This window comes from Oryzias latipes, chromosome 11, assembly GCF_053564925.1.
Source record: "Oryzias latipes strain Hd-rR chromosome 11, Olatipes_Hd-rR_3.1".
In the NCBI taxonomy this organism is placed as follows: Eukaryota; Metazoa; Chordata; class Actinopteri; order Beloniformes; family Adrianichthyidae; genus Oryzias; species Oryzias latipes.
This window is the reverse complement of record NC_136247.1, coordinates 18,143,863-18,171,274: the sequence shown is the minus strand read 5'-3', so window position 1 is coordinate 18,171,274 and position 27,412 is coordinate 18,143,863. Positions and strand designations below refer to the sequence as shown.

General features: G+C 39.5%; 1 protein-coding gene across 1 annotated transcript; it reads right to left on the bottom strand.

The window, feature by feature from the left end:
• Positions 1-1,708: 1,708 nt before the first annotated feature.
• hibadha (3-hydroxyisobutyrate dehydrogenase a) lies at positions 1,709-27,342 on the bottom strand. Its single transcript, XM_004073864.4, has 8 exons — positions 27,188-27,342; positions 25,574-25,734; positions 25,332-25,441; positions 25,103-25,224; positions 8,864-8,997; positions 8,249-8,325; positions 4,334-4,490; positions 1,709-2,865 (listed from the first exon to the last, which is right to left on the bottom strand). Exons 1-8 carry the CDS (start codon positions 27,255-27,257, stop codon positions 2,707-2,709), a joined length of 990 nt encoding a protein of 329 aa, XP_004073912.1. The 5' UTR covers positions 27,258-27,342; the 3' UTR covers positions 1,709-2,706.
• Positions 27,343-27,412: the final 70 nt, after the last annotated feature.

The window sequence follows — 27,412 nt, the reverse complement described above, 5'->3', positions numbered from 1 at the left end:
GGAGGGGGCAGAGTCATGTTTTGGGCTGGAATCACAGGGATAGAGCTGGTGTTGTCCCTGAAGGTGTGAAAATAACCTCTGAAAAGTATGTGGAGTTTCCGACTGATCACTTTCTTCAGTGGTGCGTGGTTTGCATAAATAATCTTCATGCATGGCAATGCACCATCTCATGCTGCAAGAAATACCTCTGCATCTATAGTTGTGTTTTCATTACACATATGCACAAACTTTATCGAAATTCTAGAAATATCGAAAAATCACAATTTTGCAATTATACTGTTTTTCTTAAAGCATAATAATGCAAATAAACACAAAACCAACCCATGCGATAAGTCATTCAAAAACATGGCAATACTGTCATTTACAGCAGATACATTCAAATTTCTGCCACGGCACTAGCGCTCATCCTCCTCTAACAAAGGAGATGTAGGCATCTTATTGAGGCCATGGAGCAGCTCCTTATACGAAGCAATTTTGCGAAATCGTTGTTGGTGATTTTACAGGGGATCTGTGGATCCAATAATTTCCCATGTCACGCTCAACTTTTCAACGGAAGGCCTTGTGTTTTGGACAGATTTCCACTTGCTCAACTTTGATGATGTGTGAAGGTGCGCGCTGTGCAGTGCTCAAGGGTGCCACTTCCTACAAGAAGCGCACTGCCATCCAGTTGTTAGTTACTTGACTCATTTCATTTTTAAAAAGTGTTTCCATTGCAGTTTTGCAAAATATTTCAATTTCGAAACGCCTCACAAACCACCTTCTCCAAGCGTAAAAACTTTTTTCTGATAAATTTGTGTTTTTAAAATTGTCGTTTCCATTAGACAAATTTATTGTTGCAAATGCAATCTGCGCATTTTCAGTCAATGGAAAAGCAATTAGCTGCCATGGACATAAAAGGAGTGACTGGTGGTGTGGCCCACATCCTCCCCTGACCTTAACCCTATTGAGAACCTTTGAAGCATCATCAAGCAAAATATCTTGGGTGGGAGGTGTTCACATCCAAACAGCAGCTCTGGGATGCTTTTCTGACATCCTGCAAAGGAACTCAGGCAGAAAAACTCTCCAAAAACTCAAAAGTTCAATGGATGCAAGACTTGTAAAATAAAGGGTCTTGTGTTAAAACGTAATTTGACCTGTCAAAATATTTTTGATTGGAATAGCTTTTGATTTCAGTGAATATGACCTCCTAATGCAGCAAATTCAACAAATGACCATTTTTTTATGTTGTGGAACTGTTGTCCATAGTAATGTGGCTGGGTGTTGGACTGTTAAGCAGGAAACCTCGGGTTGCGTCCCAGGGCGCGCAATGAGTTAAAAAAAAAAAATCCAGTGTGGGTCGTCAGGGAAGTTCGGTCGTAAAAACTCTCGGCCAAATTACCTGTGCAAATCAGTGAAAGCTGAATTGCTGTGATGAATCCTAACTGGATAATCGAAGAGGTGAACAACAACTGTTATCTTTGGGAGGTTTGTTCAATAACATTCAATATATTCTGTAATAGTTAGTGACTTGAAAATTATGCTGACTGTCATATGCATTGAGTATTTAGAAGAATCATAGAAAAATATAATTTGCATAAGAATTTGAAACGCGCTGTATTTACTGCCCTGGATTCTGGAAATGAAAAAGGTATTACTGGATGAATGAGTTCCATTAGATGCATTCATTTTTGAACGTGTTCTGACAAAAACCACGAACTTTACAAAAACATCAAAGTAACAGGCGCTTGGAATTCCTCTTTAATGCTACACAACATTATGAAAAATAAATTATGTACAGTTACAGTTCAGAGCAAAGAAGAAGCCATCCTTACTCACGCTTAAAGGTGGAACACTGACTGCGTACAGAAAGAGCTTTAAAGACAGTGCTGATGTTTTGGTAGTTTTTGTGGCAATAGTACAAAATGTAGACAACCTTGTCAAAAAATAACACTCATATGGCTCAATAAGCAGATGTAAATAGAAGAACAAAGTAGGTTCTGTAACAGTATTAAAGTGGCAAAGCATATCGCACTGCGATGGATGCTGAACTAAACGTAACCCGAGACATTTATTAAAGTTCAAAAGAGCGGAAACAGTCTATATACTGTGCTGTAACATTAGTGTCATTGATTTTAGAGAAAATAATGAATTTATGTCCCCTGAGATGCAAGTGTCTAATAACAATCTTGCCCAGGACAAACAGATGAAAACAGTAATGCTCGAGTGTCAATGGTGTGAAATTTTGGAAGTGGTGCATATGGATGCGACCATGGGATTTCATAAAAATATCAATTAAACTCTCTATTTTCCAATTTGATCCTCTTTGCCCATGTTTTTAACAGAAAGGGTAACAGACAAATCTTGAAAAATATATCACAAGAACAATCTTATTATATATTCATCACGGAACATGTAAACCTGAGAAGCCTCACTTTGTATTTTGGGAAAGACGGGAAATGTGTCGTTTCCATTGTTACTGATCTAAGGTCAGTTTTAGCATTTTTCCCTCTAAATAATGGAGGGGTTCATGAATAGAAAATATGATTCAGGTAACACGACAAGGGACCACGTGTCAACATACAGTATGTTAATTAGACTGAAAATCTGCGCCTGAGGGCAACATCTTAGTCTCTCCTGAGCATTGCGGGATAAGGGACACTGGGGTGTGTGGTTCACATGTGTATTTGTGGACGACAACAGTATGTTCAGATGTTCCCTCCTCTCCATTCACTGTCCTTCCTCCTCACGCAGGAACTGGAAGATGGAGGAAAAATCCTTGTTAGCGTAGCCTCGAGAGGACATGACTCTGTAGATCTGGTGGGCCAGGGACCCCAGAGGGATGGGAGTCTTTGTGTTGGTGGCAGTGTTTTGGGCCAAACCAAGATCCTTTTAGAAGCATGTGAGTGAAGAGAAAGAAGAACATTAGTTAGAAAAGAAGATATCTCAACAACTGAAATAAATCTCATTTTTAAAGCATTTGAGATCAGAGGATATCTTGAAAAAATCTGTTGTTCATGTTGGGGTTTTATTATTTAAAAAAAAACCCTGTTAAATATAGATTTGATGCAGGAATAATAGATCAAGTTAATAGAAACGGTCTTTATTCAGGAAAGGGCAACAATAGAAAAGTCAAAAGCACTGCCTAGAATCCCTAGCTACAAGGAAAGCTAGGCTTAGTGAGAGTTTTTTTTTATAATGTTTATTTTAAAATTCTTGTATTTGTTTTTAAATCCTTAAATAATCATGCACCACCGTACCTCTCTGTCCTTCCACCCCCACCACGTGCCTCAGGTTAGCTGATCAGACCTGAGATACCAAGGTCCAGGAGGAAGCTCAGAGAAAAATAAGTGTTTTCAGTCTGTGCACCGAAGCTGTAGAACGCGTTATCACTGAGCATTCCCCAGGCATCTTTACTGTCTAATTATAAAAAGACTTTTTAAAACTCATTTTTATCACCAGGCCTTTGACACATGATTAGATTAGATTAGATTTGTTTATTAATCCCACAAATGGGAAATTTCCTTGTCACAGTAGCATGGAGTTTGGCACAAGTATGTACAGACAGTAATTAACAAAATATACATTTTAGAAAGAATATTTACAAAAATAACAGTGTTCTGAAAAAATAAACAGGGAAAGAGATGTGCAGGAATATAGAGTCATCTGTATTTACATTTTTTGTACAGTGGAATAAAAAACTAAAACTAAAACTATAAAAACTATTTGCTTAGGCTGAGGTTGAACAGCCTGATGGCAGCTGGGATGAAGGACCTGCAGTAGCGTTCCTTTTTGCATCGTGGGTGCAGCAGTCTGCCACTGAAGGAGCTGCTGAGGTCTGAAACAGTCTGATACAGTGGGTTAGACTCTGCTGAGCTCATGTGTTTTACTGTTTTGCTTTGCTTTTATTTGCCGTTTTTACCTTTTTAATGCCACTTATTTGACCTTTTTTGCTTTAACTGTTTTAACCTTTTAGCTGTTGTTTTCATTGTTTTGTAGAACTTTTAATGTACTGTGCCTTTTTTGACTGAGGTCATTTTAAGGTGCCGTTTAAATTTTAAAAACTTAAACCAGAAAATAGATATTAAGTTGTCCACACTTGTCCAAAAATGTAATTCCTTTTTTTTAGATTTTAGTTGTACATTTGACATCAACACACATCTCACATTTTCAATAACCTTAGGGTAACACAAAAATCCTTGTTTTTTATTCAAAACACAGCTAATGTAACTCTACCAACTGTCTATTCCCTGGATAAGGCGGGGGGATAAATGAAAGTTTATAATTTAATTACATGTGACCAAACAAACTAGCTTTAAAAACAAAAACAAAACAAAGGAGAGGGTAGCTGGTCTACCTTGGCCATTAATGTGGTTCCAAAGCCCCCTTGGTAGTTGTTGGAGGAGGGGACTCCCTCCATCACGCCTGGAACCGGATTGTATTTGTCACTGGACCAGCATCGACCTGACGACATGTTGAGGATCTTTGTCAGCAGCTTAGGGTCGAGACCAAGTCTGAACCAAAGAAGTCAAAGCAAACATTAATTAGTTTTAGAGCTTTGATGATTTGACTGATGAAAGCATGTTTTCTTTGTGTTTGTAATTGCTAGCCACTTCTCTGAGGGCAAAATTAGTCAAAAGTGAAGTAATTTTGTCACTGATTAAAAAAAAAAAAGACTCAAATAAACTAAATGTAAACAGAGGTAATGGCGGACCAAGTAGAAGGTTTAATAATTTGTTTGGTACCTTAAGAAAAAACACAAAGCAGTAAAAGATGGGTGTCTGGGTCCTGATGATTCCACTGACCCCCATTGAACCCTAAGCATGGCGGTGACCATTTTTCAGCCATAATGACGAAAGGCTTTGTAATGCTGGCTAATGCAGTATTGATGTTCATCCCTTTAACTGTCCTTCATCATCCCTCTTCCAAGAAAGTGGAGGAGGAGAAGTGGTTGAGCTGCACAGAGGAGCCATAAACTTCACTGTCACATCTTAGCTCTGGTGTCTAGCAAACTCTTATCATATGCAAGAGGATCACTCTGTGCTGTGATGAGAGGGAGCACAAAGCAAAGGAAGCCATGACTGAAAACCAGCGCCAACCAGTGCAGTGCAGCTTTTGTACATTAACACTTTAAAGGCCACTGTAAAGCTGACCACATCAAGTCCTGGCTGCTCTACTTTATTGTTACTTACAGGCCTGTAACTCTATTCTGCTCTCAATATGACGATAAAACCATGATAGCTCCTTAAAGCCAGCAATCCTCCCTCCCATCGTCCACCTGGCTTTCATTCTGCCATTACTACCACTGTTTTATTAGCTGTCTACCAGCTAATTAAGAATAGGGATTACAGCTCATTTTAAATTCCCTTCATCTTGTTATTTTAGATGTAATTTTTTGGGAAATGCAGCATCATTAACTTTGCCTGTAAGGTTCTAAAATGGTAGTCTTCAATGTCCTGCTTTTCTTCCAATCTTCCTCTACCATCGTCCACACTGACACCTTCATGTCTGACGGCTCTTTGGGACATATGTTTGACATTGCAGCATCGCTCCATCCTCCTCCCACCCAGCTCTCCACACTTATGCGCCATAAGGAGGCGGCCCCTCCCTGCGTTCTGGGTCAGCAGCTGAAAAGGTTACAGGCTGAGCAACAATAAAGCGCGTCAGAGCGGGCAGATCGTTTGTTAGAGCAACCGGAGACGCTGACGGGGAGCTGTTGTCCACCGTTAACGATAAATCAATGAAGTTCCCCCTCCTGATCTCATCACGCGCGCACACACATGTTCACACGCACTCAGCTGTAAACTGCTAACAGAGTGAAGCCGTTCCTCGCCTGCAGTAATTTGCGTGGAGAACAGGACATGTCATGCTTTGACAAGATGGACATGAATTAACAGACATGAGTGCTGGAACAAAGTCCGTTGATGTTCAAAGCTCCTGCAGATCCAAACAAATGACGGAGAGGTGACTCTGCAGATGGAAAGAAGGATGGAAAGAAGGGTGGTTGCGAGAGGCCAACTTTAGCAGGTGGAGTTTATTTGCAGCACTGATACCACATGTCTGTTTCATCATGATTAGTTTCTCATCTTCATTTGACGCCACAAGAGAGGAAGCCCAACTGGTTCCTCATTTATTATTTCATTAAAGAGCTAACGAGCACTCAAACAGACACACAAGCTTTACTGTCGGATTTATAGAGGCAACCGGCGCATTTAACGCCCATGTTTAATCTTCATCACAACATATGCTCACAAGTCATTTAGGCTGTGAGGAGTGCAGGGAAAATGTTTATTTGTGTGGAAACTGCCTTGTTTAAAGTGCGACTTGACTGTCGACTTGTGCATGAAATGAACAAAGGAGCAAATATATCGATTCATCTTCAGGATCAATGTCTGTATGCATGAAATGGTGAAAATGCACAGATTTGCAATGTAAATCAGGCTACAGAGTCCTTACTCTTCTATTCTTTACCCCACATCCTCTGCCCTTTACACTGCAGTTTTTTTTTGTTTTTTTTTAAGTCAATGGTTAACTAGACATAAACATTGTACAGGCACAAAGGAAAGAAACGTGAAAAATAAGTAACTGTATTGTATGTAAAGTTAACATATGGGGGGGGCAAAGCAAAACATGCAAAAAAGACAATGGCTGCATAAAAGGTTGGGAGTGTGTGTGTGCTTATAATTGACATTCAGAGCCATTCTTTGCATTAAGAGAGCGTCACAGTCTGTTGGAGACGGCCAGAGTCTCCATCTGAGATCAACAAATTAGCTCTATGAACACAATTGCGTGTGCATCAGTGTTTGTGAAGCACGGCTGGTGAGGGACACGCATGTGCACGCAAACATCTCCATCAGGACAAGTCCAGCATGACAACATGTAAATGGGGTTTTCCTTTAAATTGGCTGTGAGTTCCTGTGTTTTGGGTTGTTTTTTTTGTGCTGAACTGGTCTGCCTGCACAGATGCATCTACGAGAGTGTCCACTTTGCATAACAAGCTGAGCTGCAATGCAGCATGGGAGAAATATGGTTCCTTCTAAATGGTGGCAGACTTTGTCAAGCCGTCTAAGAAAGCTACAGAGATTTTGCAGCAAGTTGAGGGGGGTAAAAAAGAGGGCGCACGCAAACACATACACACACAAGAAGACTCATCAACAAAACACATGCATGACAAAGCATCATGTGGCAAGTCTTTTAAAAATCAAACACACCTTAAATTTAAGATGGGAACAGTTTTGTATTGTGCGTGGGCATTGTAAGTGTGCTGTGTGAGGAAAAGCTGCTCGTTTTATTTCGAGTAAATGGGCATGTGTGTGTGAGTGCATTTACTCTCGCTTCAAAGAGCTTGTGACAATGTGTAAATCTGTGCTGCTCGCCTAATGCCTCCATATTTCACAGGCCTAGTGAGGGGATTTATATGCGACTGCTCGTGCCAATTTTCTTCCTCTGTCTCAGCAAAAATAAATTAGTTGCACTTATACAGCTGCACTCTGCAAAAAGCAATTCATTTAAACCAGCACGCTTAAAAACTGGATGCACTTCCAATTTCACAACGGAATAAAAAAACACATCATAACGCAAAAGTGATGGGATTAAAAACATCTGATTACTGATTACGCATAAATAAATAAAAATACAAGTTTTTGCTCATTTTATGTATATTGTGCAATGTTTTGACTCAAGCTCCCAAATCAGTGTAACCTCTGACGAAACTGAAATCGATCATGAAGGGCCTTTTCACGTTTCAATACTCAGGAAGATTCTTACAAATATAAACTTAACTAGTTAAACTACTAGAACTTCATTTCCCATCATGCTAAGCCAAAAAGGAAAGGGCCTAGGTTGGACTGAGACTGTTTCTAGTGGGAATTAAAGATGGTTTTGGGTTGCAGGGGTGAGAGAACACTCTAGTGAGAGCTAAATCAGCAGATGTAAATCAGGCTGTGTGGCTCCACCCACTCATCAATCTTGATCCAAAGGAGGCAGCTCTGAATCAGAACAGGGTGACCTCTTTGCACTTCTGTAAGCCACCAACACACATTGAGACACCTAACACAAACACATCTCAAACTTTCATTAAACAAGTAAATAATAATTCTTGTATCGTGAGAACTTTATTTTAAAGGCCTTTTATTGCATTACTGTATGGCTAAATTGTGCATTTTCAAAACTTACAGTGTATGACATAAAAAAACCCAACCGTGATAAAATATAAGAGTTGGAGAGTTTTACTTTCATTTTCTGTGATTTAAAAAGCAGTTGCTTCGTGTACCTGATGCCAAGGTTCATCGTTTCTGCAGTTCCAATCATCCCAATTGCAAGCAGCATGTTGTTGCAGATCTTAGCTGCCTTAAGACACAGACGTAAAAAAGAATTTTACATGTACAGAGTAATGTTTACCAGCCACAACCATTAGGTCTTGACGTTTAGCTCAGTTAAAAAACAAGAGCATTCTAGTGTAGATTTTCTAGACCTAAGGACTTTAGGTCTAAAAACATTAAAAAACTCAGAAAGACCAATTTAAGACAAAGACGTGTTTAATTTATTTACTTGTATATTATATATATTTTTATTTTATATAATATAAGTTTTTTCTAATATAAATGCAATAAAAACATGCAAATCAGAGCTTTGAAGAAGAGGTTATTCTTGTGTTGATAATCTTGTTAATTATTTAAAGAGATAGAAATGTTTGAATATTTTCTAAAGAACATTCAACATTAGTCTCAAACTAAAAAAAAGGCAGAAACAAGGCCAGATTAATACAAATATGCACAAAAGGTATGTCTAAAAGCAAAATTTGTTCTATAAATACCACAAGTCAGAACCTAGAGTAGGTAAATGATGCATCACCTGATGTCTTAGGTATTTAGATATATAGATGTACCTGTCCAGTGCCAACCTGTCCACAGTAGACAACATTGGCTCCCATGCAGGTAAGCAGCTCCTGGGCTGCTTCGTATTCTTCCTCCAATCCTCCGACCATAAAGGTTAGTTTGGCCAAGCTTGCAGCACCAACACCTAAAGACGACACAAGCACACGTATTTATATCTGCAAAGTCCAAGAACTTTTTTCACTCACAACACAGATTTTTATTTTATACGAGAAACTGAACAGAACGCATCTTAAAATCAAAAATGAGATTTGCTTAAAAAAAAGACACCATCGGGTGTTGAGCAATTGAGAGATTCCCTCTCGTCTACAAAGGCCATGTGTGTGTGTGACACTGGTGTTGGGCTCGACGCGTTAAGTAGTGGTGCTCCAAAGGGACAGACGTATCTTTAAAAGCCGATTGTCGCCATCATCCACCGCACAACCCTCGTGGGAACCTTCGCCTTTTGTCTCGTCCCCCCGCTCCTTCATGTACACACACACAAACAGCTGTGCCCTCAGGCCAGCCTCCCTCACGGGGTATCAGTGACAGGCGTGAGGGGTAATTAACTTTACACTTTATCATGTTCAATTAGGCATCCCTCCCCATGCCTGATGGCTTAAAAAGCGTGCCATGTTGTGGGAGGGACACAACACCCCCATCCCTCCTGTGGACACACTTTCCATAGAGTCCTTCATGCAGAAAGAACCTTTTAAATAGGTGGTTGAATAAGGCCAAGTCTGAGCCTCTTATGCAACATGCCTATCTCCTAAACGCTTTGTAATTGGATTTGAACCTACAACATACAGCTAAGTGGCTCTTTTACTTTTGGCATTGTGTAAGCAAACTCCTGAATGCGTCAGATCAATAGAGACGTTTTCTTTTATAGACGTTTGCTATCAAACTAATCAAGGGCATCAGAGCAGTAGCCCCTGGCTGCTTTGTATCCCCAAATTTGACCTTAAATACCTTACATATAGACCTACATTTAGGGCTTTATAAAGAAAAGAAATGTGTTCTAAGACTTGATAAGGAAGATATGCAATTTTTTCACAAAACGTTATAGTTTAAAGGCCAGTATTAGGAAACAGCTCTGTGTAGGTAGATGTAATGGGTAAAAAGATGACAATTCAACTAAATGTCACTGCTGCTATGGGCAGAAAAAAAAACCAAAGTCTCTGCAATTAAGAATCCAAACACTTTTCAATTAATTTTCCCTTTTTAATTATGTCAGTTGAGGCAGAGGCTCCAGAAAACAATGTCTTTGAGGACAAAATCATCATTAGATGGTAATAACTCTTGTAATTTAGGAGAAATGTTTTGGTAATTTAACAACCTTTTTTGTATTTTTTTAATTTAACATCCACATTTACATTTACTTTAAAGTAAATAATAATGTATTACTTTTTTCCACACTAAGGAATAAATGTTTTATGAATTTCGAGTCATTTTCACAGCTCCTTTTCCTACCTGGACGTAGGACGACTCAATCTCTGAAGCATCGGCTTTCGCTCCGCCCATTTCATGACGTACTTTTGCAAAGATGGATGTGCATATTGGGCATATAAGAGAAAAGTGATTTTAGCTCCGCCGAGAAAGTGTGTGGGTGTGTGCGTTAGCCTGAGGGCGGTGCTGGGAGCACAGACTCTTCCTGGAAGGGGCTGTTCCTCACTATCTACGTCACAATGTGAGAACCCGTTCTTTTTTGTGGAGTGGGAGGGGCTGCTTCTTAGAAGGCTGGTTTTTAGAGGATTACTCAGAGATGTGTGAATGGAGCAAAATACCACTTAAACACTTAAAAGCTCAAAAAAGTTTATTTTGAATGATACAGGCCCTTTAAATGTATCTTATGTCATTTTTCTTTTTAAAAACATATTGCTTAGAAAAGTTCATTTTAGCCCCAACTCTTTTTTTGGTGATTTTTCTGATTCAGTATTTCAAATCTGTCATTCAGTTGAATTATATTAATAAAATAGAGAAAAAATACAGATGTCTTTAGGGTACCATCAAGGTTAAAGAACAACCCAGTAACTAATGAAAACCTAATAATGTCTCTGTTAATAATTAAAAGGGAGTTAGCAAAAACAAAAGAGCCCACGGCCAGATTTGTTGTGCAGTTTTAAAGCCCACAAACATAAATATACATCTTTACCCTTCCCCCTCTGTAATTGTCTGTGCTGTTGCCAATTATATGATGATGCCATAGCATGTATCTGTGTGTTTTTGTCAGTGATGAGCTGTCAGAAGGTCATAGGAGCCACACAATGAAGCCTGAACCCCAAGCTGCAGCCGCTGATTATGGACCAAAGCAGGCGTGCATTCAGCATCCGGACGCCACACACACCAATCAGGAAAACATATGGTTCCCGTAAAGTTTATCCAATCATTTTTTCTATTCATTCACATACGGTTTCAGTCTCCCCAGTTTAACCCCCCCCCCCTTAAAAAAATATGTTAAATTTAATACTTCATTTCTAGAAAATGCACAAATTCTAAAAGATTTTATCTGGCAGTGTAGCGCGACACTTGTGCAGGTTCATTAGTGGAGAAAACCACTTGCAGAGGAATAAAGAGGAGATTATTGATAACAAAGTGGACGTGCTGATCAATATATCTTGCTAAAGAGGGAGTGTAGGAGAGAAAGCTAGGAAGGAAAACTATCTTCCTCCCTCTGCTTCTCGGGTCCCTCCCTCAAATTAACTAATCACCCATAATAAGCTCTTATGATCTGTAGTGGATTTCTATAAGGAGTGACATCAGCATGATGGAAGATCTTTGGAGATGAAAGAATAAGACATTATTAGCATAATGACAAGTGTGTGTGTGTGTGTGTGGGGGGGGGGGGGGGGTCTTGGGAGTATCACCTCGGTTGCTCGTGAACTGAAGTGCATTTGTAATTCGCAGGTGTTGTCATTCGGATTTCTGCACCTTCACCACGCCGTATTTGAGAGGGAGGGGAGCCCCTTTCTCGGGCCGATCCTGTCAGAGACGGATTTAAGTGGAATTCTATAATGAGGCTTTCTGAGAGCCGGTTATGCCTGCTCATCCATCCCAGCGGGAGTGACAGTCCTGGATCGTTAGCTCTGCACAACTACACAACGCCCCCTAGGGGGGAGAGACACAGAGCATGTGCGGGTGTGTGTGGTTGGGGGTTGTTGCAAAAAAGGATACAAGGGAGAGATCTACAGGAAAAAGTAAAGGAAAGATGACAACATTAAGAAAACATCAACAAGTAAAAGTTTTACCTGCTGCAGAAAAACTTGAAAAATGACAATATTGTGACGACAAGGCAACCGAATTAACTGCACAATCCCATCAGTTAATGACAATGGCTCAATTAGGGGGAGAACCTCCTCCTTCTTGATCAAATTAATGAAAAAAAAAACGTTTTGTTCACTAAATTCGGTCCTCTAATTCCAAATATTTGGAACAAATTCTAAACACTGAGTCTTTTCAATGAAAACCTGTTAAAACCAGGAAGGCCCCGTGAATGAAAGGAGCTCTTTTGATGAAACGTTTCATTTAAGAGCCACTCAGAAGAAAATCCCGTTTTGTGTGTTGTTGTTTTTTTAACATGTTCTTGTGGCATTTTTCTCATTATGGAAGACATATATAAAGAAAATGAAGCTCAAAGTTGCATTTCTGAGTATTTTTCATCAAATTGTTGTGAATCAGGAACAGACAAAAAGATGTTCTTTGAAAAAGACCATATGTGTGGTACAAAAAATATGCTGGGTGGGCACAAGCTACAAGCTCCACTCCATTGTGCTGCATCCACTTGTAGACAACTAGATCCTTGCTCGTCTTTGATTTCCTGTTCTGAGTTTGAATCTGCCTCAAAACTGTGCGGCTCAAATATTGCTCACCATTTTTGTTGTTAGGTTGGGGGTGTGAGGGGCTGTAAGCTAATGGAAGAACACGTAAACAGATGGGTGAGGGGAAAGGGGGTGGTCTTACTTCATGCCAACGGTGTCGCCTACAACTCAGAGGTAAAATTCGAATGAACCACTGCCGCTCTGCAGAAAATACGTCTTAAAGTTATGTTCTAATTTTGGCTACAAAAGGCATAATCATAATCAAAAGACCACTGGGAACACCTAATATAGTTCAAAAGATTATTGGGGTGGAAATTTAAGATTAGAAAACCACCACACAAAGAAAGCTTTTTGTTATCAAATGGGTGCATTTGCAATGGTGTCTTTGTACAATTGGCTGCAAGCTCCACAGAATTCATTTGTATTTATTTAGCAACTTAGTGGCATTGGAAGCGGTGCTTCGGAGCATGTGCTCAACAGCAGGCCTCAGCGAGAGCCGAATCCACAAACATAAGAGTAACCAATGGCTCAAAGGCAAAGGAACACCAGAGGAACAACTTTGGTTTGGTTTGTTTATAGTGAACACCAAGTTCATTAGCACGTCTTTCACTATATACAGAGGATTCAACTAAAGGATTTCATGACAGCTATATAACCTTTGAAAGTCTAGCTCCCTCTTAAGTGGCGAGTTAATGTGTGTGTGTGTGTGTGTGTGTGTGTGTGTGTGTGTGTGTGTGTGTGTGTGTGTGTGTGTGTGTGTGACAGACAGGTGCACATAGAGAGCTGGCCGCCAACAAGACATCAGTTGGTGCTTCAGAGGCTGCTTCAAAGTTACGAGCCGCGTGTAAACCAGGAGCCATTTTTTTTTTTTTTATTAGCGACAGGTTTAAATTAAACTACATTTGTTGATACAAGGCTACGCGAACTACAAATACACATGTGCAGGGAATGACGCAGTTGTCTCTGTCAACACAAAATTTGGAAAAACTAGTGAACAAAACACCTGTCATTAAAGCTCCATGAAGCACAGAGCTTCCTCAGATGATAATGTGGAAGAATGCCAGCAAAGATTTGAATGTACATTAATTAAAAAAAGAAAGAAAAAAAAAATCACATTAAGCTGTTTCATATGTGTAAGCAAAATAAAACTGATTTGGTCTGTTTTATAATGAAGACAACCTCACGGAGAAACAGTTTCAAATCAAATGTAGTCGACTGAGAAACTGTGAGGACAGGATGTTTACAGGCTAACAACATAGTATCACGGTGCCCACCATTGTAATTACACTTTAGAGCAGATCTGTTTCTCAAACAAGTTAAAACGACAAGCAGTTCCCATAAAAAAGCGCCACGGATGGAGTAAATAAGTGAAATGGGAGGATCGTGTGTTTTAACCAAAATCGCTAAAATACATCAGCATCAGAAATCTGCGCCTCCAATACCTTCTTTGCCAAGTTTACTAATGTTTTTCCTTTGTGTTAAAAACAGACTCTTTATCGGCTGCGTTTTACGAGCACAGAGCCATGAGAACCAACTTCAGCACATAAATACTCCATGAGAACCTCCAGGGAGTAGGCCACAGAAGAAATTTGAGTTTTATGGATTAAAGAAAAAAATAAAAAAGGGGCTAACTCAGTTCAGAATAAATTATAGATAAAGGTTTCCCCGACTGAAACGGTTTCTGATGTCTCTATTGACTATCAGGTCAGCTCTCATCATCATCACTAATATTATCAACATCAGTAAGTTCTCTGTTCCAAAAGTCGAGCGGCGGGTCATTGAGAAGGACATGTGCTGGAGAAAGCCACAATCAATCCTTTCCTGGGTCCAGTGAGACTCATCCACAGCAAGTTAATAATCTCCACCAATTAGACTGGCTCACAAGGCCACACTTTAATGCTGACAGCTCACATTCGGGGGAAGGAGATCCGGTGTGGAGCATTTTTGATAGACGGGCATTTTTAGCATGACTCATACACCAGCTGACTGTTTATCTGCACACAGCAGGTGACATAAGGGCAGAGTTGTAAGAACCAGCCCCCCAGCTGCCGTGGGTCCACCTCCATCTGGAGCCGAGGCAAACCCCCTACATGACTGCCTTCTCGACATCACCCTTTCTGGCCATCTTACATTGGTATAAAGCCCCCCCCCCCTCATTTCTCTGTCACCCAAGCCCGTCAGTGAAAGGCTTGTTATGCTAATCTTGTTTTAAGACAACTGATGCCCTCTTGTACCGACCGGCCACAAAAGACTGCGACAGTACCACCCCCTGCCTGTCTGACGGCATCCTTTAGCTCAGTGTTTTACTCAGCTAATCAGCATGTAGGCTTAGCTTTTTAAATCGTTAGACTATCAGACAGGATTAGCCAGCATCAAGTCCAGCAGCTTCAGCGTTTGTGCTTAGAGAAACATTCAAAAAGAGATTCTGGTACATGCATCACAGTCATTCGTCTTTTGAAACCTTGCTAATAATTCTCAATGTGATCCTGACTACCAGCAATACAGATTTGCCCTTTGTAGCAAACATTTCTAAACCTGAATATCTCTTAACCAATGCATACTACTGCATTAATTCCTTTTGGAATCTTGAGAGCACATTTGGAACTCTTCAATGATAGCAATGTGCGTGTGTGTGTGTGTGTGTGGGGGGGGGGGGTTCTGGGAATTGTAGTTTTTTGAGGGGATTTAAAAATAAAAAGACTAGACAACGTTTTTTTTCCTTTGGTAGTCAGGAGGATATGATCCACATTGAATGACTCTACTAAAAGTAACACCACTAAAAGTGTAAGAGTGATGCACATACCAAAATCAGTGATAGATCTTTAAAATATTAGAAATAATCCTTCCAATCACAGTTAGATAAGAATAACAGTAGACAGTAAACAAACAAAGTTACTTATTCACTAATCTGATAACCACTGCATTATCTCCCTTTTAAACTAGAGAGATTAGTGTTAATCTCATTTAACACAGTAATACAAGTAAAGAAAGGTTTGACGTTACACAGTACATACACACACACATATATACATATATATACACATACATATACATAGATATACACATATATATATCTGTATATCTATGTATATGTATATACAAATATTATATTATATATATACACAGGACAGAGACACATGCTTTCTAATTTAGTTTCTGTACATCACTACAGTGAATTTTAAATAAAACAACTCAGATGCCATTGAAGTGCAGACTTTCAGCTTTTATTCCATGGGTTGAACAAAAAGATTGCATAAAAATGTGAAAAAGTAAAGCATTTTTTTAAACACAATCCCTTCATTTCATGGGCTATTTTCTGAAGCGCGGCACTAGTTTAGCAGATATTTGCCTCCAAGTTGTGAGTGGGACCGCGGACACAAAGCAACAAAACCGTCACAAATCTGTTTAGACGCCCTCCCACTAGCTTACAGCCCCTCACAGCCCCAACGTAACATTATCTGTGTAAAAAAATGGCGAGCAATATTGGAGCTAGACAGTCGTGCAGTTTTGATCCTGATGCCAGCTTGGACGAAGAAAACAAAGTAGTACATGGATCTATTAGTCTACAAGTGGATGTATCACAATGGAGCAGAGAAGGGAGCTTCTGGCCCGCCCATTTTGTCTACACCGGCTTCACAACAATTGGATTAAATAAATACTCAAAGATACAGTTTTAAGCTTAATTTTCTTTTTATAGGTCCCTTAGTATCAGAAAAATGCCACAAGAGCATTTTAAAAACACCAACAACATAATTCTTATCCGAGTGGATCTTTAAGAAAAAAAGAGGAATATACAAAATGTAAATTTAGAAAACACAACTGCACTTTAAATATCTTTTGTTTAAACAATAATTAAAGTCAATAGGTATTATAGTCACAGTTGGAAACAATTATATTTTAAATTCACTTAGAATCTCTCTTTCTTGTTTCTTTTCAAGTGTCATAAAAATACATACATTCTACTGCCCAAGGCTATAAAAAAGAAGGAAATTACTTGATGAAATCTGAAACAAACAATAAGTGATCTAATAGACATTTTTCTAAATTATTTAAGCATATACTTAGCATAATTTTACTTCATTTATATTTTAACCATCTTTTTTTTTTCTTTTTTCTTTTTACAAAACTCAGATTAGGTAACAGTGGTAGACTGTGCTTGTTTTTAATTAAACGAAGCCCAGATGTTGTTGGCACAAATGTCCTAATCACTCGGCAGAGCAACAGCGTTCACTGACAAATGCTCTGGTGCCAGCCTTAGATTGAACAAGCTCCTACAGGCCCCACAATGACGTTCAAACTGTCAGAAAATGACACACTGCAAAACCGAAGCCGACTTGATGTGGTTGGAATATGACTGGCAGGGTACTAAGACTCAGTCTAAATAGGTACTTAGCTAAGTACGATAACAGCTCACAAACAAGCAAGATTAGTGCGAGTGCTTGGGCTCCCACAGCGGCTCGAGCCTCTCTAGCTTTCATTTGGACAGACGGTCGCCTTTCCCAGCTCTGGGAATAACACAATGAAAGGTTTTAGGGCCTTTTTAAAGCCACCGTGCGTTAGCAATGCGACAGCCCACCATGGGCACAGACACAAAAACAGGCATTCTGGGTAATTACTGCTAACGACACCGCCACTCGTTATCCAGGCCTCCAATTTTTGCCCTTGCTGTGCCAACCCCCTCCCCCGAGGGTGTGACGTCAGAGCGCATTTTGTTGTGGGTCCGCTTTGGATGCGGACTCTTAATGACACCAGACATTGGTGGAAGCATGTGTGAGCTGAAGAACCTCAGTTTTAGCCAGAACCACCGATTGTGTTGGGGTGCTCAAGAACAACTGTAAATGAATGTGTGTGCACCCCCCTAAAGCCATGCTGCTGGTCAGACAGGAAGAAAGGTACCCAGTAGAAATGCAACAATTCATTTTCCCCTCGATTTGGTTCAAACCTCCATTTGTGGGTCACGTTTTTGTTTAGGTTTGTTAGCTTAATGATTTGTGAATTACAAAACAAAAAAAATAAATAACTATTTTTTATTTGCTAATGAGCAAGTAAAAAGAAAGAAAAACCTTTCAGTTGGTTTATACCTGGTACAATGTCAGAAAACAAAAAATAACACATACTTCTGAAATTTGTCACAATACGTGTTTGAAACACTCAACATAGAAATAACCAAACGTAGTGAAGCAACGATTGACTTTTCCCACGATTCAGTATAATTGTGAAACATCTAGTTCGGTTTTAAACCAAGAACTGCGTCATCTCTAGTACCCATTGACACTAGGAATGAGGTTTTCTATCCCCTTTGATTAAGCCTTTTATGAAAAAGATTAAGACTTTGTAATTCAGATTCCAGGGTTGCCTGCCAAACCCATTGACGCACACAACATGTAGCCCCATTCGTGTAAAACACACCACCTTACACGAGGCAATTTCTTTTATTAAGAAAACCAAATTAGCATCAAGAGAAGGAACAGATCATGACGGCATGAGTTCAAAAGATTAAAGATTGCGGCGTGCCTTTTTCCCGGCCAGTTTTGATTGTACGAGGCCTTCTGAAGCCCTGAACTGACCAAATGTCACAAAACACATGAAGACATTCACACAGAAGACGGAAAAAAAACAGAAACTCAAGCTAGTGAAAAGACCTTTGTTTTCATGATACATTGTTACTTTCTGTCTTGCAAGAAAAATAATAATATCAAGTATGTTTTTCAAGAGCAAAATACTTTGAGAAAAGATTTCTTAGTGATTAGAATGTTTTTCCTAAAATAAGAATTCAGACAATTGTTTTTTTTCTTACCTCATTGGCTGATATTGCTTTTTTAAAATAAAATCTACCAATGGGGTAAGCAGTTTGGACTTATTTCTAAGGGGCTTGTTTTTGCAGTGTACGCTTTAAGCTTTCACTTTCCCTTTCCCTTTTGTACTTCTTTTTCTTATTTTTTAGGACTAACAGCAATAACTTTGCAGATATTAAGAGCCGAGGCCATTCTAATGTTTAACACATTCATGCACACAAACCACAGAATTATGATAGTGCCCTGTTTGAATAGGGTGCCATCTCCTGGTCAGCGCAAAGCAGGAATCCTCATTTCCCGAAATCAGGAATTATGGGGGGGGGGGGGGGGGGGGGCATGCAGGGGGTGCAGAGCTACTTTTTTTACTTATTTTTTTAAAATCACACATGAACCATCTTTGAAGGGTTATCAGGGCGACATGTTTCTACACTTTCCTAAGGCAGAATAAATATTTTAGTTGGGGGAAAAAATAAAAACGCTTATTTTCACAAGAGCAATATCATCTTGATTTTTTGTATGTCTTCAACTCAAACTGCATCAGATTGAATTTGGACATGAGAATGTTTCAATACCAAAACGGGTATACTTTAAGCAACTTCAGATGAGTGCACTAATGAAAGCAGAGTTCCTGTGGTGACTGGACAAGGCAGGTAAATCATTGGTCATCTCAGCCCAGTAAAAGAGGCTTAGCTAATAGACAGCAGAGGAAGAACCTTCACAGAGGACTGCACACACAAGCCCGGCACTGTCTGCAGTATGTAAACAGTGTATGTATGAGGGGAGAGAAACACACTTAGGGCTCTGATCTCCTGAGCTGCAGTCAGTCTATTCTGCAGACGCCAGCTGGTAAACATACAGAAATGGTTTCAGTCTGTGTTTGTGTGGAAGGCTCAGGAAGTACAGCCTGTCTTGAGCATGAATCAAAGACATAGCAATAAAAAAGTGACAATAAAACTACTGTATGATCTGAGAAAGCGGTTTGATAAGCAGGAGAATCAGGGCACAGAAAGCCTGAACTGCAAACTTGATCCAGGAGAACCGTATGTGGGAGGGTGGATGAAAAACAGAAGGACAGAGAGAGCAAAGGAGATGGACAGTTTTACTGCCATGTATCTCCTTCATGTCTTATCTCCCTCCTCTTGTCTCCTGCTTTCCATGTGAGGGCAGCTTCTCTCTTCTTTATGGCTCTTTATCTGACATGAAAGGCACTAACATGGGATACCCGCCATTACGGCTCCATCAACATGAAAAGCCCTGACAAGAGATTCTCCACCGCGGGCTCAGCCCATTAAGAACGACTGGTGATCCTGTGCTCTGTCAAGAAGCCATCATAAGTAGACTGCCGCGACATAATGAGGATTTAAAACCTTAACCTTGCCTTTGAGACCTCTGGGCAAAAGCAGCAATAGAAAGCTCATGAGGGCACCTACTGGCTGGCCCGCTCTGTAATTATAACGCATGTCCAACCACCAACCCCAAAGTCCAATAGTTTGGAAATACTAAAGAGAAAAAGGCAGTTTGGCTCCAAAGCTGAAGGGTCATAGGCCTGACATGCCATAGTTAGGCTGATTATAATAAAGAAACTTTTTAGCAAAGTTTCAGTTCACTTCTTCCTTCACCTTATATTCACCTGTATGGCAAGCAGGGCAGTACATCTGGAAGTAGCAGTCTCATTGGATACAGACGTGTGCATCAATGCCATACGTCGTTTCATCAGCAGAAGAGGACAGGTTGAACATCTGACTTCAGATAATGGAACCAACTTCATCAGAGCAAACAGAGAACTGAAAGAGGCTCTCAAAGGGTTGAATCAGGACAGGATTCAAGGATCCATGGCTCAAGTTGGAATCCATTGGAATTTTAACCCACCAGCAGCTTCACACCATGGGGGTGTGTGGGAAAGCATGATTCGCCTGGTGAGGAGAGTTCTCACTTCTGTTCTACATCAACAAAGGCTGGATGACGATGGACTTCATACAGTGTTCTGTGAAGTAGAGGCCATTCTGAATGACCGTCCTATTACTAAGCTCTCGGATGATGTAAATGATCTGGAACCTCTCACTCCAAACCACATTCTTCTCTTGAAAGGAAAACCAGCTTTGCCACCAGGCTTGTTTGAAAAACATGATCTGTACGTCAAGAGGCGTTGGAGACAAGTACAGTACATTGAAGACCTGTTCTGGAAGAGATGGACGCAAGAGTACTTACCGTTGCTTCAAGAAAGACAAAAGTGGAACGAAAGAAAAAGGAGTTTAACTCCAGGAGATATCGTAGTGATCATGGACTTTTCAACTCCACGTGGATCATGGCCTCTTGGAAAAGTTCTAGAAGTTTTTCCCGACAAACGAGGACTAGTGCGCTCTGTGAAATGCAGACAAAGTCCAATATAATTGAAAGGCCAGTCACAAAACTTTGTTTGGTTCATGGGGTGTAAACTGGTTGTGATGTAATTTGTTTATCATGGCACTTTATGGCTCCATTCTGCTTAAGGTATGAATTATTGTGTCAGTTGTCATCAACAATTAGGGGCCGGTGTGTAGGAGCCATGAATGTGATTGTAGTACCCCTTACTGCCAGTAGGCAGATTCTGTATGTAAGGGAAGATGTCACAGTGTTTGTCAGGTGTTTTGGCCCGGAAGGGCAAAGGGTTTTGACCGCAGTACCGCACGAGTGTAAGAACGCAGGCTGGACAATGTCGAATGCAAGTATATGTATGTAAAACGACAGCAAATAAATGTCAATGTATCGCCATACAAAATGGGAGTGGACATTTAATGACTGGAGGAGCAAACAGATGCGCGTCAACCTCACCTGGGTCAAAACAATCTCAGTAGCTGAGTTGTAGGCTTAGCTCCTTCAACAAGTTCTTTACATCTGATTAGAGAACACTTAAGAAATAAAAAGGACCTTTAGAAGAAACATTTTATGCTTATAGTTCCAACATTTGAGACTAACTGTAAAGCTGATTTTTTTCATATTTGTCATTGCATCTCAATTTGGCAAAAATAGCTAATAAGAACCATCCAGTTTTTAAAAATTCATTAAAAAATTATTCAGACTTTTTTTATAAGTCCAGTTTAAAAAGGGTCACAAAAATAAAAGTTTGACATTGGTAAAAGTGAGAGAAGAATCTTTGTTTTCAATTTTTATTTTGTTTAAATCTGGCTAATTTTCAATGTGTTGGCAGTCTGTTTTTCTTTTGACCCAGAGGTGGCAAAAGTTAGAAAAATCTTTTAGTGTTTTAGTTGTCATCCTGACATAAAGTGTCAAAGCGAAAATAAAAAAATAAAACATTTTAAATACGAAAATGCTTGTTGTTGTTAATCTTTCTCTTCGGGGGTGGCCACAGCAAGTCAGCTTTTATTTGAGTCATGTTTGATTTGCACATGTGGATGGGCAGAGATTTTTATACCGGATGCCCTATTTGACACAATCCTGTATTTTTTTTTATCCGGGCTGAAGACCGGCACAGAGAGATGTGGATTTGGCCCCCATTGTGGCTGCATAGTATTAGGCAGTGGCGTGAAGGGTTTTGCCTAAGGAATCACACTGGATTAAGCTCATTGCATCCCTGGGAAGCAAACCCTGGTTTCCCACATGCCTACACCCAGCCAACTTAGCCATCCAGCCGCTAAATAAGACAATGTTTGTAATTTACTTATTGTAAACCCTAACCCTAAAAGATGGCGTGCGGGACAGCACACACAAGTACTTATTTATAATGTGGACAAAAAAACCTTAAGTGAGAAAACAAAATGCGCTTTTTTTAAACATTTTGCAGCTTTAGTAGCCGGTTGTCAGTCACAGATTCTGCAAGCTTTTTCACCTAAAAAAAAAAAAAAAGAGTTTGGTCTGCAACATTCATCATAGATACATTTCAACTGGGAGACAGAATGTAAAAAAAAGATTCCAGGAAATCCCATTTTAGGGATTTTAAAACAATTTATTTGTGTCGTGGTGTAAAAAATAAGTATTTATTTTCTGCTAACAAACAAGAATTCTGTCTGTCACAGACGTGTTACTTCTTTAAAAAGGGAATCTATTTCCACTTGTTGTCTGTAATGTCGCCTGTTTGAACTGGTTGTCTGCATAAAGACATCTGTCCACACCTTCAACAGTCAGACTGCAACCTCTCCACGAGGCCTGCACAATAAATAGCAAATTTATCGTTATCGCGATATCAAGCTGTGCAATACGCGTATCGCAAAAGATGGTGAAAATTAAAATAAATGGTTTCCTTAAATGTGCTAAAACACTGTTCTGGCAGCTTGAAGTATTTAACAAATCAAATAAATCCTTTTATGCATTTGACCAATTAAATGGACGCCTTCACGTTGTTGACCAATCGGACTGAGCCCTTTCATGTTAGATGCTCGCCTCCTATATAGACGAGGGGCATTTCGAGTATAATTTAAGTTACGTTGACTCCTTTTGGAACTGTTGCAGTGAAATGGAAATGATGTATTTGATTGATTTGCTATTTGGTCATGTACTGCAAGTTATATTGTCATCGCAATATTGATCACTAATATTCTGAGTTTTCCTCATATTGTGCATTCCTACTCTCCACCATAACCAAGACCAAAGAGCTGTCAAAGGACACCAGGGACAAGACTGTAGACTTGAACAAGACGTGAATGATCCAATCCACAATAAACAAACAGCTTGATGAGAAGAGGCTAACTGTTGGAGCTGTTATTAAAAAATGGAAGAAATACAGGATCACTGACATTCTTTCTCCACTTGGAGCTCCATGAAAGATCTCACCTGATGATCTTGAGAATGATAGGAAACAGCCCAGAACAGGGGGACTGGTCAATAGCCAGTAGAGAGCTGGGACCACAATAACAAATATTACTATAGTAACACCATGGATTCAAATCCTGCAGGGCTCCAAAGGTCTGCTTATATAGCAGCACGTGTCCAGAACCATCTGAAGTTCTGCTGAGACCATCTGGATGATCCAGAGAATGTCATGTGGTCAGATGAAACCTAAATGGAACTCTTGGGTATAAACGCCTCTCGGCGTGTTTGAAAGAGAGAAAAAGCTGAGCTGCATCTGCACACCATGGAACCCCATACCCACTGCGAAGCATGGGGGTGGAAACATCATACTTTGGAGCTGTTTTTCTGCAAAGGGGACAGGACGACAGACCCGTATTATGGAGAGGACAGATGGGGTCATATTTGGTGAGATCTGGGGCAAAACCTTCCTTCCATCAGTGGCAACATTGAGGATGAAACGTGCCTGAATCTTCCAGGAATCCTCCCAACAAAAGAGTGGCCACATAAACAGCATTTCAAGGTTCTGGAGTGGTTTATCCAGTCTGTGGAGCTCAATCCAATAGAGCAGGGATCTAAACACATTTTCACCGAGGGCCACATCAGCATAGTGGTTGTCCTCAAAGGGCCAGATATAATTTATACATGTAACTAAATGTAATGAAAAAAATAAATGTAACTACTCCTTAATGTTAAATTACTCATTATTTATTCTAACTTTTTAAAGTGACAATTACAGTTGCACAGAAAACGGCAGTAGAGCAGGTCTCTACCAAGCCAGCTGTCACCCCCCAGGGGGTCAAAATGCGGAGAAGAATTTCCCCATCGTGGGATAAATACAGTATCAATTATTGTTATTATTATGTTTGCTTGTTAGTCTAGCATAAATCCTTTTAAATTTAATTCTGTCAGGTTAGGTTATATGGACAGTGTTCAAGTCCTAATGTATAGTTGCCCAATGCAATATTTCAAGTCCAATTCCACCTAGATATGAATAAAGACACACCAATTTTTGTTTTAGGAAATGAAAAACTTTGATGCTCTCGCGAGCCACATAAAATGACATGGCGGGCCACATTTGGCCCGCGGGCTTCGAGTTTGACACATGTGCAATAAAGAATCAATGGAGAGAGTTGAAAGTCTGTGTTTTCCAGCAACAGCCCCAAAAAAAAAAAAAAAAATCACAGCTGTTGAGGAGATCTACATGGAAGAATGGACTAAAATAGCAGCAACAATGTGTAACATATCTGGTGAAGATCTAAAACAAACATTTGACCTCTGACTCTGAAACCAGGGTTACATTACAAATTATTAAGGCGAACTTTAGTTATTAAACAAATACTTTCTTTATCCAAAGAAATTATCTAAAAACCATACAATGTGATTCCCTGGGTTCTCTGTTTACATTCAGTCTTTCACAGTTAAAGTTTTTCTATGCAGAACATTACAGACCAAGCTTAGCTTTTAAGTGCAAAATTTGCAGAATCTGTGACTGAAAAATATAAAAATAAATACCATTTAGATTGAATGCAGATTTACAATAAAACCTCACCCCTGGCTGAATTTTTTTGATAAGATTAAACTACTGAACAGTTTTTAAATTTTCTGTCTAAAGTACAGACCAAAGGTTTGGACACACCTTCTCATTCAAATGAATGCATCATTGAAAATTCTTAATACTTTTTCAATTTAAAAGCTCTTAAATTGCAGCTGTTGGAGGGTGTTTAAACAGTAAACAATTGTTTACATTTTTAGTAACATTTTACATCCCAAATTGACACGGAAATACAACCAACAGTAAAGTGAACTTCTTTAAAAGTGAAGTTCTATTTTCATAGGTACCAAATATCTGTTTGCTTACCTCCAGAGACTGGAGCATCCATAAAAACAGCACCCATCTTCTCTGCAGCTTTGGCCATTTCTCTAGATACAGCAGGATCAATGGTGGAGGAGTCGATCAACAGTGTCCCCTTCTTTACTTTCCTGGATAAAATCGGATAGGAAAACATTGGTTTGCTTTCTAATGAAAGAAGCTGCAAGAATGTAAAACAGGCCCATCTCATGGTGACAACAGAAAGTAACTGCCTTACTTCAGAATGCCATTCGGGCCTGTGTAGACTTCTATGACATTAGGACTAGATGGCAGCATTGTGATGATGCGATCTGCTCTGTCTGCCACATCTGCAGGTGAGTCCACAACCTGAAAATTCACAAACCCAATGAAATCTAACTCTTAAGGTTCCAAAAACTGTAATACGTTTTAAAGAAGACATGTAGCTGTTACTAAAGGGGAAAATGCGGGCAGATATTAAATTTCCGGGCAGCAGCGTACCTGTGCACCGATGTCCTGCAGCTCTTTACAAGATTCTGGGAAGACATCGGTGGCAATTACAGGATAGCCGTTCTTTAGCAGGTTTGTGGCCATGGGGCTGCCCATGTTTCCCAAGCCTATAAACCCCACTGGTGTCTTTGAGGCCATTGATCGCAGTGACACTAATGGAGAGAAGCAAAACAGTCAGATTAAGAGTCATCAGACACTGGAAACTAGAATGGAAGCATGTCTACAGAAACAATTGGATTAAGCTAAAGAAACTAAAAGCTTGGCGTGGATGTGATTTACTCTCAACTATGCCTGAACCAATACTGCTACATAACTTCATGTAATATGTACCATTTTCATGAATTGCTTAAGACCCAGCCCAAACATTTTTTGATCCATTTTCAAAGTGTCCCAGTGATTTTTAATTATGATTATGCCATTTTTAGCTAAAATAAAAAAACCTGCGTCATTTCCTAGGATATAATTCTGCACTTCAGATAGTTCATTAAAAATTCACCACTGAGTTGTGAGAAGAATGTGAGCAACCCCGCCCCCCTTTATCCTCCCCATTACTGAGAGCTCTCTGTTTACATGCTCTCCTGCGCTCATGTCCTCCAGGAACATGTTAGAAACACAAAAACCCTGCTTTTCATCATCAATTACTATCTTGCCAGATTTGTGATTAAATGTCATTTATCAAAAAAGGTCATGATCAAATAAACTTGATTGAATGCAAGATTTTTAGCTTTACATCTAAATATTTTTTTCCTGTTATCTGTCATCATGTTTATGTCTGAGTTGCAGCCTTTTTTTAACAATAGATCTGTAGTGACTGGTTTATGGTAAATTTAACAAACAAATCCCTATTTAACTTTTCTGATGGCTGGTTTTATGAAAGAGGCATAAAATAATACACTGCAGAAAAATGAACCGAAAAAAGATGTCTGACAAACTCTCAGTAATTCCAAATATGTTATTGTCTTCAAATGAAAGAGAAATTGTCATATTAAGTATTATATTTATAAAAAAGATTTGACTGATAGGAATTATATCTATTTTTTGACAACTATTTTTTTAAATCGTGATTTATCAAACCACATATAGTCATGTGGGGCTTTTAGTAGGGTATGTGTGCATTATGGAAAAAGTTTCAAAGTACCATAGTTGTTTTGTTTTTTTACATTGTTTAAGTCTGGTTTATTCAAGTTAAACAAATTTGAGCATTAACCCAGTAGCTACAAGTAGACTTTTATGATCTTTTTGTGACAAAAATGCAGTGACTGGTCAAAAGTCGTAATATAAAAAAGTCAATTTCCAACTGCTGGAAGCATAAAAAAGATTTAAAAAAAATTAAATTCAGGAAGAGGTTTACATGAAGAAAAACAAGCGAAAAGCTACTGCTGCTGGAGTCGCTGTTTTTTTTGTTAGTTTTTTTTATCCTTATGCAGAATGACTACAGGAACACTGAGTCTTCCCAGAGGGAACAGCCAGGTATTTTCAGACCGTCAGGGCTAACAACCTAGCTAACAACTATGCAAAACTCCCGCTTGCACTTATAAGTCACTAGCAAGCGGTAGGAGGGGACGCAACGAGGGAACACGGAATAGACAGACATAAATACGTTACCAAAACTAAATTCAGCATGCTTATTCCACCTTAGCCATATATTTCGAGACCCTCTAAACAACGCAGCCATGGTTCTCTCCTCTTGACCTCAGTACTGTGACAGCTGTCAACCAGGAAAGCCCCACTCGGCTTTCATGATTAACGGCGCTTTCGGCCAATCACAGCTGGACATTAGTTTGAAAAGCCAATAGGAAGCAAGTAGGGGCGGGACATCCTTTGGCTTTT